This window comes from Ornithorhynchus anatinus, chromosome 9 (genome assembly GCF_004115215.2).
Source record: "Ornithorhynchus anatinus isolate Pmale09 chromosome 9, mOrnAna1.pri.v4, whole genome shotgun sequence".
Taxonomy (NCBI): Eukaryota; Metazoa; Chordata; class Mammalia; order Monotremata; family Ornithorhynchidae; genus Ornithorhynchus; species Ornithorhynchus anatinus.
The window spans coordinates 216386-228849 of record NC_041736.1 but is presented as its reverse complement, the minus strand read 5'-3'; the positions used below and the strand labels follow the sequence as shown (position 1 = coordinate 228849).

At 45.2% G+C, this 12464-nt stretch overlaps 1 protein-coding gene across 4 annotated transcripts in view; it reads right to left on the bottom strand.

Moving 5' to 3' along the window:
* Positions 1–12464, bottom strand: part of CCNT2 (cyclin T2) — a 28990-nt gene that overhangs the window by 3909 nt on the left and 12617 nt on the right. For all 4 annotated transcript variants that reach the window (XM_029071524.2, XM_029071525.2, XM_029071526.1 and 1 more), the window contains 4 exons: positions 11859–11919; positions 8900–8962; positions 5034–5079; positions 3214–3377 (listed from right to left, as the gene is read on the bottom strand). In XM_029071524.2, coding sequence (XP_028927357.1) covers positions 3214–3377; positions 5034–5079; positions 8900–8962; positions 11859–11919 — 334 coding nt within the window. The remainder of the gene's footprint in view (positions 1–3213; positions 3378–5033; positions 5080–8899; positions 8963–11858; positions 11920–12464) is intronic.

The following is a 12464-nucleotide window of genomic DNA, read 5'->3' as shown; positions in this document are numbered from 1 at the left end:
GGAGCTCGGGCAGGGAACCCTCCAGGGGAAAACTTTCAAACTGCAACTACACGGTCTGTTTGTTGTCTGTCAGTTGGAGGCTCTGAGTTCTCAGTCACGACTCAGAAACACTGGAGTTTTTTTGACCATTTATTTCACTGGTAATCTGCAGTGGCAACCAAAGAGGCTACAGATATACTGGGCTCTTCTTCAGAGTGTCAGCCTCATAAGGATAAGGAACCGGGTCTCTTAGTTGTGTGAATTCATCAATACTACTACTACTAATTTTTATTACAGTATTTAATAATGATAATAATAATAATAATGATGATGTTGGTATTTGTTAAGTGCTTACTATGTGCCGAGCACTGTTCTAAGCGCTGGGGTAGATACAGGGTAATCAGGTTGTCCCACATGAGGCTCATCGTCTTAATCCCCATTTTACAGATGAGGTAACTGAGGCAACGAGAAGTCAAGTGACTTGCCCAAAGTCACAGAGCTGACAGGTGGCGGAGCCGGGATTAGAACCCACGATCTCTGACTCCTGAGCCCGTACTCTTTCCACTGAGCCTCGCTGCTTCTCTAAGGGATTACTATGTGGCAGGCACTGTAATAATAATAATAATAATAATAATAATAATAATGATAATGCCATTTGTTAAGCACTTACTGCTTGTCAGGCACTGTACTAAGAGCTGGGGAGGAATACAAGTAAAGCGGGTTGGACAGAGTCCCCATCCCACATGGTGCTCGAAGTCTCAATCTCCATTTTCCAGATGAGATAAGTGAGGCACAGAGAAGTAAAGTGACTTGCCCACGGTCACACAGCAGGCAAGTTGTGGAGACGGCATTAGAACCCATGACCTTCCGAATGCCACTTAGTCCAATGGTCCAATAGAACCCATGACCTTCTGATTCCCACTTAGTCCAACGGTCCAAATGCTCAGTCCAATGGTCTGCATGCAGCAGATGCTCAGGAAATACCACTGACTGATGATAACAAAGGGGACGTGGCCACTAAAGAAAGCTCCCGGAAATCTGTGCCTGGACACTTGTATGCAGCATCTTCGGACAGAAAGAACAGAGTGGGAGAAACCACAGAGAAGGAAATCTAAGACGTTCAGGAAGACAAACACCAGGGCAGTCCAAAAGAAGAGTTCTGGGTTCTTTCAGCCTGGAATTCTGGGTTCGACAGGGCCGCAACAGGGACGCTGTTGCCTTCATCGATTCCCAACTGCATCGGTTCCAATAACCCAATATGACTCTCATCCACAAACTATTCACCACCCCCTATCCCAACCATTAGCACGGTTCAAACACTCACCTCTGAGAGGTCAAGCGTTCTCACTTTCCATTCAGTCCCCTAGGAGGCTTATCCCCTCCCATGGCTTACGGATGACTCCCAGATAGACCTCGCTTGCTCCGACCTCTCTTCTAACCCCGTGTCCCCTCTAGCCTCCAGTACTTCTCTACCTATACCCCAGATACCTCAAGCTCAATAAGGTCTAACTGAAACCCTCACCTCTCCACCCAAATCCTTTCCTGTCAGTAACCGTTTAAGCCACCATCATGCTCCCTGCCTTTGAGAGCCACAAACACGGCATCATCCTTGACTCTTCCCTCTCTTTCAATCCCCGTTTTCAGCCTGTCAGCGGGTCCTCTCGGTTCTTCATAGTATTTTCCAGGATCTGTCTCCCACCCCAACACCCCTCCATCCAAACAGTCATCACACCGGTCGAGAGGCCTGGCACACCTCAGCTCGAACACTGAACACTGAGCCAGCCTCCTCTCAGGCCTCCCTGCTTCCAGCCTTTCGCCCCATCTGTCCATACTCCAGGCTGTTGCCCAGATGGCCTTCCTGAAATGCTCTCAGCATCAGTCTCTCAAAACCCTCTAATGGTTGCCCATCTTCCTCCCCATCAAGCAGTCTCCTGATCACTGCCTTCAAGGCTCCTCACCAGTTCTTTCCACCCTACTTCTTGTTGGCTTTCTTCACCTGCTACTTCCCGCTACTCCCCTGCTGGCACTCTTTGCTTTTCCCAGCCCACCTCATTGGCGAAATCACTCCCCCCCCACCATGGTCTTGCATGTCCTTCCCAAATCACAGTTCTGCCCACCTTCAAAACCCTCCTAAAATCCCACTTGTGCAGAGCACTATTCTAAGCACTGGGTGGATACAGGGTAATCAGGTTGTCCCACGTGAGGCTCACAGTCTTAATCCCTATTTTACAGATGAGGTAACTGAGGCCCAGAGAAGTTAAGTGACTTGCCCAAAGTCATACAGCTGACAAGGGGCAGAGCCAGGATTTGAACCCATGACCTCTGACTCCCAAGCCCGTGCTCTTTCCACTGAGCCACGCTATGTTTTTTATTCATGTTCATCCTCAGCACTGTGCACGTATGTTCCATCAGTTTGCTCGAATTAATAAGAGTGGATGTTCGGCTTCCACTGCTCGTGACTTGTATTGCCTGTTAAAAAGTGCATGGTTCCTGTGCTTCTGTTGCAGAGTATACTGCTTTCAGGAGGTGCTTAATAAATACCATTATTACGGCTGGTATTTCCTACCAGCACAACTTCCCGAGTGACCTGCGGGGAAGCAAGCGTTTCCTTGGGTCTGTTCTGAGCGAACCCCCTTGCAATGGGCGCTTCCCCATCCTGGCACCCCTTCCAAACCCACAGTTGCTCAGTGGATCAGTTTTGTGGGCGGGAATCCCAATTTCTCTTCTATTTGGCCATGGGGACAGGCCGGCAGAGTGAATGCAGCATGAACACAAGGAAGGGCAGGCAACATATCTTATTTATTTATCTCATTTATTTATCTGTTTATCTATTTATTTATATTAACATCTGTCTCCCCCTCTAGACTGTGAGCTCTTTGTGGGCAGGAATGTGTCTGCCGTATTCTCCCAAGCGCTTAGTAAGTGCTTTGCACACGGTAGGCGCTCAATACAACTGAATGAATGAAAGAATGAACAGAGTTATTCACTCAAAAAGCTGCCTTCCCTGAGCAGTTATTATGCCCCCTCCCGCCTCGACCCGGTAATCGGTTCTTGCCCCTTTCTACCAAAGAGGAAATGGGACTGAGACCGAGAAACACCACCTGTGACTGATACACTATCAGTCCTTCCAAGTGCCCAGAGTTCCACTTCTGTTTGGAGAGATTCACCTGCCTCTGACTTTCTCCCCTAAGATGACCACCAGGCCCTCCCCGGGGCAGGGGAGCTGCCGCTCACCGTCCAGCAGCTCCAGAGTGACCGACGGGTCCACGTACTCCCACCAATGCTTCCCGTCTGTCGACACAGGAATCTCCCAATTGGACCACTTGCAGGCCAAGTGGATGCACACACAGGCTATCACCGTTGGTCTGTACTGGAGGCAGAAGGTGGTGAGGTGCAGACTGTGGCCGGGGCCAAAATGAAGCATCAGATTCAAACATGGAAAACAAAGGAAAAAAAAAAAGAGAGAGAACCAGTAAGATCAGCAAAAATGAACACCAAAGGGGGGAGGGGGGAGGAAAAAAAAAAAAGAGTCAACAGGTCGTAAACATGTCAGGTTCACGAACCAGTCAAATAATCTTAGATTTGAAGATAAGAATGAGGGCATTTATTCTATATTTATCCAGTTTTTCTTATTAAAATAGCGCACAAAACTCAGGACGCTCATACTGTGGTCCTTCTGGGTATTTTAATATCTACCAGGCTTTAATAGCAAACTTTAAAACCAGCAGAGAAAAACATTCCAAGCAGGATGTGTAAAATTCAATCAAAGCAGTAGCTGATTGAAGGTGATTGGGGACCAAACCAGTTGACGTGGCTCTCCCAGAGCTCTTATGACCATCATAGCTCTCCAGTCAATCCCAGAGGCCTCGGCTCTTCCCCACCCACAATGCAGGGAAAATGTCAGGTGTGAACACCTACCCAGACCCCACGGTTTCCCACCACCCCCTTCGACCCCCGCAGCAGCACCTCTCCCATAACCCTCCCTCCATCCCCCTCCTCCCCAGGCCAAGCAGGTCGTCCGTGGGACGACTCTGCACCAGTTCAAAGTCTGGGCTGACAGATCATTGTTATTCCAGATGTGCACCAGCTGGAGCTAAACCAGACATTTTATATGACTTTAGGGACACCTGCTGCAAATGGCAAATTCAGGCTTCTAAACAAATGCTCTCCGTCATAAGAAACTGAGGGACCACAGAAAACTGGTTCGGTCCCCTCCCAATCAAAAATTAAAAAATAAATAAAAAACCCAAAAACCTAACTACAGAATCTGAAAATTAACTGAAATCATATGAATTCACCCTCCCAACTTGTAAAGAGGAGCTCAAAAACTCACTCAATTTCCAACTCAAATTTCCAGTGCCAGAATTGGTGGAGATCGTAATTAATCACCATTCAGAAAACCAGTCATCATTTTAGCTTTATGTAAATATTTGTAAATATTGTAAAAAGAAATAAAATAGGCAGGTAAAATATCAACTCTGCTTATGAGAATCCACGCACTGACATGGCTTTGCCTACTTTTAGTTTACTAGTACTACGACTATTACTACAGCTACTGTATCTATCTGGAAAAAAAAAGCCAAGTTAAATATTTTGTCAAAAAAAGAAAAAGAAAAGAAAAAAGGAAGCTTTAATGATTATTGCAATTTATTTTAAAATTAGGATTGGATCAATAGGTTTAAATTAAAAAATTGTCATTTAACTACAATTGTAAACTAGAAATAGCTTTGTACTTACCAAGATGCTCGAATTTCTAGGTTAAGTTTAGCTCTGTGTAATCTTTAGCTGCTATTCAGGCTACCAATTTTAGACTTATGCACTCACAATCGAGAAAATGTCACCAGAAAGCACCACTACACTTCTCATTGTGCATTTAACCCCTTTGTGCCCAAAGGCCCTTGTACAATACACCGCACTGCAGGCAGGAAGGTCCCACCACTGGAGATGGTCCAGTCTCCCGCTGCAACAAGGGTAAGAGACACATGGAGGGGGCCCGCAGTAAGGGAAGCTATAGTGTGCTACAACAGTGCAACAAAGAGGGTCAGGATAACAACCTGTTGGTAGCCATGAAATAGGATGTCTGGGCCAAATCCTTGCTTGCTGTAAGAAAAAAAGAAACGAAGAAATCACCACCTGCTTTTTCACAGTCCACCATCATACGGCTTTAGCGAGAAGACATTTACGGAGGAGAGGAGAGGCACCCAAAATGGTGGGCCTTAAAAACACTCATTTGTACTTGAATCGGAACAGAGTCACAGTGCAAGAGTCCCGCCTAGCTACACTGAGGCCAACAGCAGCCCTCAAAACGCTCTCCTCCACCAGCCGCTCTGGGAGTTAGTGGCTAATCTGTTCCCCGAGTCATGCATCTACAGAAAAATAAAAAAGAGAAGTGTTGGGAAAAGGAAGAAAACATTTCCTGTTGTTTAAAAGAGATCGTGGCCCGGAACAGAGACCCGTGATGCCCACTCCATCAAACCCCAGGAGGCCACCAGTACTTCCAGAGTCAAGAGCATATGGGACCGACTCACAAGTCCACATCTCTTGGAATAAGAATAACGAGGCGGCGAGGCCAACTGCATTCCGCAATTTGACTGAGTCGGCCGGCAGAACAATCAAAACTCTCTAAACACCTCGAGGATGGAGGTGCGGCTGCCGGGGGAAATTATTCCAGGAGAGCCGAAGGCTTCACATCCCCGGGGCCGGGAGGGATAGTGTCGAAGCTAAGCTACTTTGGGAGGGTACATCCCGGGAGCCAGGGGAGACAGAGCGGGCAGAAGCTAGGGAGGACAAGGGGCCCCGCCTGAGGGACCTGAAGAGGGCTGCTCACGATCTGCTCACGGCCACCTCAACCCAAACTGGCAACCCTTGGGGGAATTGGTGTAATCTCAACTTCAGGGTCTGGTGTGTGGGGCCTCAGCTGAAACTTGCTTCCTGGAGAAGAACGGGGGGGGGGGGGGGGGGGGGGGGGGGGTTGTTCACTCCACAGTGTGCAAGGAAAGCAGTGTGGTTTAAATGCCATGGGCCGACTTTTCCAGAAGGCCAAATGGACCGTGTGGCCCAGCTCCGAGAAGGCAGCGGGGCTCCCTACTGGATGGGGTGGCGCCTCTGGACAGGCTGGCCAGGAAAGACGAACATCCCCTTCAACAAGAGCAGCTTCCGGCATGCTTGCTCCCACAGTCCTGTCCGGGTGCCTCTAATTATTACCCCATAGGGTCAAAGGCTGTTCTGCCCAACGGACTCTTCCTCTACATTCCAGGCTACTAAATCATGTCTAAAACCTGGACTTCTGCCATTAACCAAGTTTATCTTATTCCATTAGTCGGAACTACACACCCCAAAGGACTCCTGTGGAACTGGAGAAGGGAACTTTGTGTATTCAGACCACTTCAAAACCAGAAATTGCTGCTGCAGTGGTAGCTCTGAATTTTGGCAGGGCCCAAAGTGTTTTTAAAGGCTTGTGACTACCTGAAAATGTTACCAAAAAATGAAATGACTTGGATCATTGTCAGAAGATTTATTTTACGTAAAAAGCTTTCAAAGTTTGATAAGAATGGAATTTATTTTCTTTGCAGTAGTCTCAAGGCTTCCTTCTCTCCTAGCCCCCAACTATTTACCGGTTTTAAGTCCCTTTGAAAAACAGGCTAGTTTTTCTTCATCCTGCAGTGAGATGAGTCTGTTGCAAATACAAATAAAAACTCCCAAATTTGGAATAAATCCACTTTAGGAAGATAGGAAGAGACACACAGTTTAATGGACAGTGTTTACTGAGATCTCAAAGCCCCCCGAAAAATACACATACGTGCATGCACACACACATACAACCACAAGTTTCTCTTATCTCTCTGATGTCCAGGGGGATAGTCAGTGGAAACAGAAACAAATATTTAATTTCATTGCAGGGAATTTATTTGTAAAATTCTCTCTCCCCCCCAGTGTGAAATGGAGAATGCCTTCAAATTTAGCAATTTTGAAATTTGTTAGATGTTAAATTGCACCTAACAGATCTTACAAAATCGGTCCATTTTGAGGAGTTCAAGTGCTAAACATTTTGGATTTGCAAGTGCTTTAGATTTGAGGGTTGGGTTTTTTTCTGAACTTGATTTTCAGTGAAAGCTTAAAAGCTAGGATTGATTGTCTAATAAAAAAAAACTTTCATATAATTATCTTCCCAAATTAGATCACTTTAATTGCAAACCAAAAGTCCAGAATACAGTGCCCCAAAGTCCAAAGCACAAACACTGCCCTCTGGGAAAAGGTGAAACACCACTGCTACAAATTTCGCAAGCCAGGAAATTTATGGCTAGAAAGCCACCTGAAATTCAACCTGTGGGCCTGGGAGAAAACTATTCCTACTAAGCAATAAACTGCAGACTGTGTTGCACAAAACCCATAACCTCTTTCCCAGATCCCAGCTCTACAGAAACCTATCCCTTCCCACTCCCGGGCTCTACCAAAACTCTAAACATTTTGCTTTTTCCATCTTTTGGAACACTCTTTCGAGTCAAACTTGACTCTTTTAGGGAATAAACTGAGTTACTCCTAGCGAGCTCCAGCTGATTTCTTGTTCTTCCCCCTCCATCCTATCCCGACGTACACTCTCCGTTCAAAACCACCACTGAGCTGAAGGACTCACTGCATCTTCTGTTCTACAATAGCTCTTTGAAAGCAGTGGGGAAGGGGGAGAGAAGGAGCCTTGTTTACCAAAAAGTAATTCTGTTCCATGATGGGAAACCCCTTAGTTTTACAATAATGGTCAATAGGAGTCCTGGCTTTGGTACTAGAAAATATTAGCTGATAAGGTCAAGGGCAAAATTCCAGCCACAGCTGGATTCTATTAACATATGAAAAAATGATTTTGCGACAAAAACGGACCTTAACTAGCATGAAGGAAAAGAGCGGCGATCCAGCAAACAAGCCGAGGTATCAACCAGACAATGTAAAAGATTACCTTAGAGTGAGGAAGTAATGATCTGAACACTTAATATTTAGCACAGAACGTTCTTCTAGGCTCAAACACCTTATCACTTTGGCTTGGAAATACTCAAGAAACACCCAAAGCTGGGCTTCAACATGGGAGGGCCAGCACCACATACCCTCTGAAAGGGAGGAAGCTGTACTGAATTACAGGAGGGAAACACTAGTCTGGTTCTGACGGAACAGACGACGATATGCCCTGAGCAAGGCACTCTGAACAGAACCACGTGAAATCCCTCCTTTCCTGAACTAAGAGAAAGTCAGAATGAAGCTTGTGAGTCAGAGCAGCAGGTGGGAGACATTATCAATCTCCTCATTGGGGGGGAAAGGGGCAGTGCTGGGACTCAGCATGGGAGGATCGGCAACAATGGCAATACAGCACAGGCTCAGGTCTTCACCAAAGCCTGGGGACTCCATTTCCTCTTCCTCTTGGGCCAGGCTGGCTCTAGGGCTTTGCACCCCAAATCCCACCTATGATCCAAGATGCAACCTCCTCTTCACTTCCCAGGGTATCAAGAAAAAAAACCCATTCTGGGGACTGGTTTGAATGGAATTTTTGCACTTGGAGGAAACCCAAAAAGACAAAAATCCAAGTCAATTTTACCATTCAGCCTACTTTTAAGGGCAAAGATTTCCTTATCATTTAAGGAATGGACATTTGCTATCTGAAGCCCCTGGGGTTTTTTCCTGGATTGCTGGGTGCGCTTAATGAGGATGGTCCCAAGCTATCACTGTTGCTTCAGGTCCAGCTTGGGCCCTGGAGGGCCAAGAAGCAAACTGGCTTCTCTTTCTCTGTATCTCACACACACACACACACACACACACACACATACTCTCTCCCAGAAGCGTGGCTACTTTCCACCAGATGATCAGATGGGCCCCCACCACTCAGTTATTAAGTCCTGATACCATCCTCAGAAGGTGCCCATCATTGGAGGCTACTGACCTCTCACTAACTGGGTACATTTCACCACATCAGTGTGTGGGTGTTCAATGGTGATTTCAAAACCTGAAACAGAAAACAAGGTTTCCAATTACTATTTCAACATCCATTCAAGACATACACCTTTTTGCCCTTAGCACTTAAATAACATAAGTTATTACATATATTTTACATTATATAATTAATATTACATAATATATTACATATGTTACATATAACATACTTTTACAGTATGCAGAGCACTGTGCTAAGTGCTGGGGAAAAAATCCACGGGTGGGAATTAGACATGGTCTCTATCCCTTGTGGAGCCTCAAAGAGCTACAGGGGCATTCACATCCCTCCCCCAGTGACATCCCCTTGAAATGGGGTCCAGTGGGACAGTGTATTTTCTTGACAACACTTATCCCCAGTGACTTTTCCAGAAGAAAATCTTGACTTTTAAAAATTACATTAAAAATCCACATTTGCGGCCAAGTGGAAGCTGAAAAACACTAGGAGAAGGCAGCTTTCTTCTGGTGCTGTCCCCCGCCTGCCCTCTGAAGGCCAAACCCATCCACCTGATCGAGAGCAGTTTACTCAGTTGGACTGTACAATCCAACTTCAAGGAGGGAGGAGGGAGGGAGATATGAAAAACAAAAAAGTGCCCACCATACTTCAGAATCACGGCACTGGTTGTAAAAAATCCCACTTCAAATTCACTTTTCTACTGCAATTGTAATTAACCCCAGAGACCTAGAGAATAGGCTGCATTATGAAAAACTGCACCCTCATAATTAGCCCAATCATCTAAACAAGTCTCAACTTTCCTAGTTTTTATAGTCACTAACTTGTTCTACTTTTCCAAGAAGTGTGGTTGAGAACTCATTCATAATAGAAACTGGGATGAAGTGTCTCCAAATGCACCAATGAGATTTCATATATAAATTTACATATTATATAAATTTTTATTTATTTACTTTAGGGAAAGCAGCATGGCTCAGTGGAAAGAGCCCGGGCTTTGGAGTCAGAGGTCATGGGTTCGAATCCCGGCTCTGCCACTTGTCAGCTGTGTGACTGTGGGCAAGTCACTTAACTTCTCTGTGCCTCAGCTACCTCATCTGTAAAATGGGGATTAAGACTGTGAGCCCCACGTGGGACAACCTGATTCCCCTGTGTCTACCCCAGAGCTTAGAACAGTGCTCTGCACATAGTAAGCGCTTAACAAATACAAATACCAACAAGAAGAATATCCAACAAGCATATAAACATCTCTCCTACAATCTGTTCAAATTTTTGCACACTTCCGGGTTACCCAAAAGGAAATAAAAATTTAGGGATAAGAGGGTTCTAAAACAACTGAAATAATCCATGTCATCTCTCCCACTGGGCAAAATTCAAGAATGACTGATTGCAAACTTTTAATGGCCAAATCTGGAAAGGAACGTTAGCCAGGTCCTCCACAATGCGGTTTTCCCTACCCATTTTGAATGGAAGGCTGCTAGGGAATTGGATAATGTTGTCATTCATTCATTCAATCGTATTTGTTGAGCATTTCCTGTGTGCAGAGCAATGTACTAAGCGCTTGAGAGTACAGTACAACAATAAACAGACATTCGCTGCCCACAATGAGCTTACAGTCTAGGGCCAGGGGAGGCAGACATTAATATAAATAAGTGACAGAGTTGCCAGGGTTGAAGGGTCATGGTGGGGCCACAGCCCTAACAACTTAATTCGATGATATCCAAAGGAGATGGTTGAATTGTTCTTGGATGGAAAGTGAAAAGTGAGAGTGAAAAGGCCAGGGATTAGAACCCTGAGATAGCTGAATTGTCCTGGGGACCTTGGGAGTCAAGAGGCCAATGAATAGGAGAAAATAGCCTGGGTTGGTGTGATCCCAGAAGAAAGCAGGGTCTGAGTAGGTGTGAGGCAGGCAACTTTTGAACTGTAAAAAGTAAAAACCTGGGCCTTTATCACCTGGGGTTTAGGCAGCCACACCCTGATCTGTCTGCAGGAAAGAGGGAAAATGAGGAAAATGGGGTATCATCTCTCTCAGACACACAATGTGTGCACCTTTGTTGACACAAGGTGATACGATGCTGGGAGAAATGGTTGTGTGCACATACAAGCAAGGGATCAAAACACATGAACTACAACATCAGTCTCTCCAAGAATGCAGCACCCGCTTTAAAGGAGCTGTGCTGTACTTCACCATTTCTCTGTCAATCAATGGTATTTCTTAAGCGCTTATTGTGTACTAAGTGGGAGAGTAGAATATACAATATTGTTGAATAATAAATATACCACCTTAAACTTGAAACAGCCCTTATTTTCCACTGCTTATCTTATTTTTGTCCTCATTACCCCTCTGAGATAGAGAAAAATATTGCTGAATAATAAATATATCACCTTAAATTTGAAACAGCACTTATTTTCCACCGCTTACCTCATTTTTGTCGTTATAACCCCTCTGTGAGATAGAGAAAGGCGGGTATTATCCACATGTCCCACAGCAGGGACACATATCAGTGCTCTTTAGCATTCCATGGGAAACCAATTTTCATCGCTTAAAATCAAGTTTCCAGTAAACAACGCTTTTTTAATACTTGCAATTGGCCTCATTTGCAATGTTAACAAAAGGCTAAGAACAGTAATGCCACTGAAACCACATTCTGGCCAGAGCTCCAATCAATGCCAGGTTACAGCCACAAACTGCAGCCCAACTACAGGAACTGTTGTCCCATTCTCCCGAGGGCAGGAATGTTTTATCCCAATCCCATGCTCCAGTAGAAATACTGCTTTAGCCTCTAACTAATCTATAAGCTCCTCGAGGACAGGGACTGTACCTATCTACTCTATTTTACTGCACTCTCCCAAATGCTTAGTATGGTGCTCTGCAAACAGGAAGCGCTCAAAAAATGCCACTGGTTTTAGGGGTTTTCTTGAATGCATACAACGGTTTTTAAATGACATGCCAAATACATACCTAGAGTTTGTAGCATTATTGTTTCAAGTATAACTAATTCTTGAGCTTGCTGAAGGTATGCCTGCAGTGAAAACACAGTTAATGTAAATAAAATGGATGCTATTTTATTTTACGATTACAGACCTCTTTGAAGGAAAACTTGGAAAAAGTCAACAATCACATAACTGCAGGTGATGGAGCCTGAACAATAGTCCCCACCCACACTAAGGACTCTGTCAACACTCTCTGTGCTCCCCATGTCATTAGGCTATGCAGGGAGGTTTTCCCCACAGCTGAGGCCAGACACACCAGTAGCTTTCCTTTCAGCCCCCCGGACGGAACTCAAGCCCGCAGGCCTCCCAGGCCTCCCTGCAGAGCCAAGGCTGCTGGAAATTAAATGAGTGAAAAATTCATTCTTTCAAGCTAACTCATTTCAGCTCTTTTGAGGTTCAATGAATGAACCACAGAAAGATTAAGAAGCGAGGTTCTGAAGTCAGAACGCTGAACTCAACTTGGGACAGCTCATGAGGCTAAAAAGCAGAAAACGTCTGCTGCCTTTCCACTTCAAAGCTGTGGTGCACAGTACAGACCTAGTACTGATAGGTTTACATGCAAAGCAAACAACTC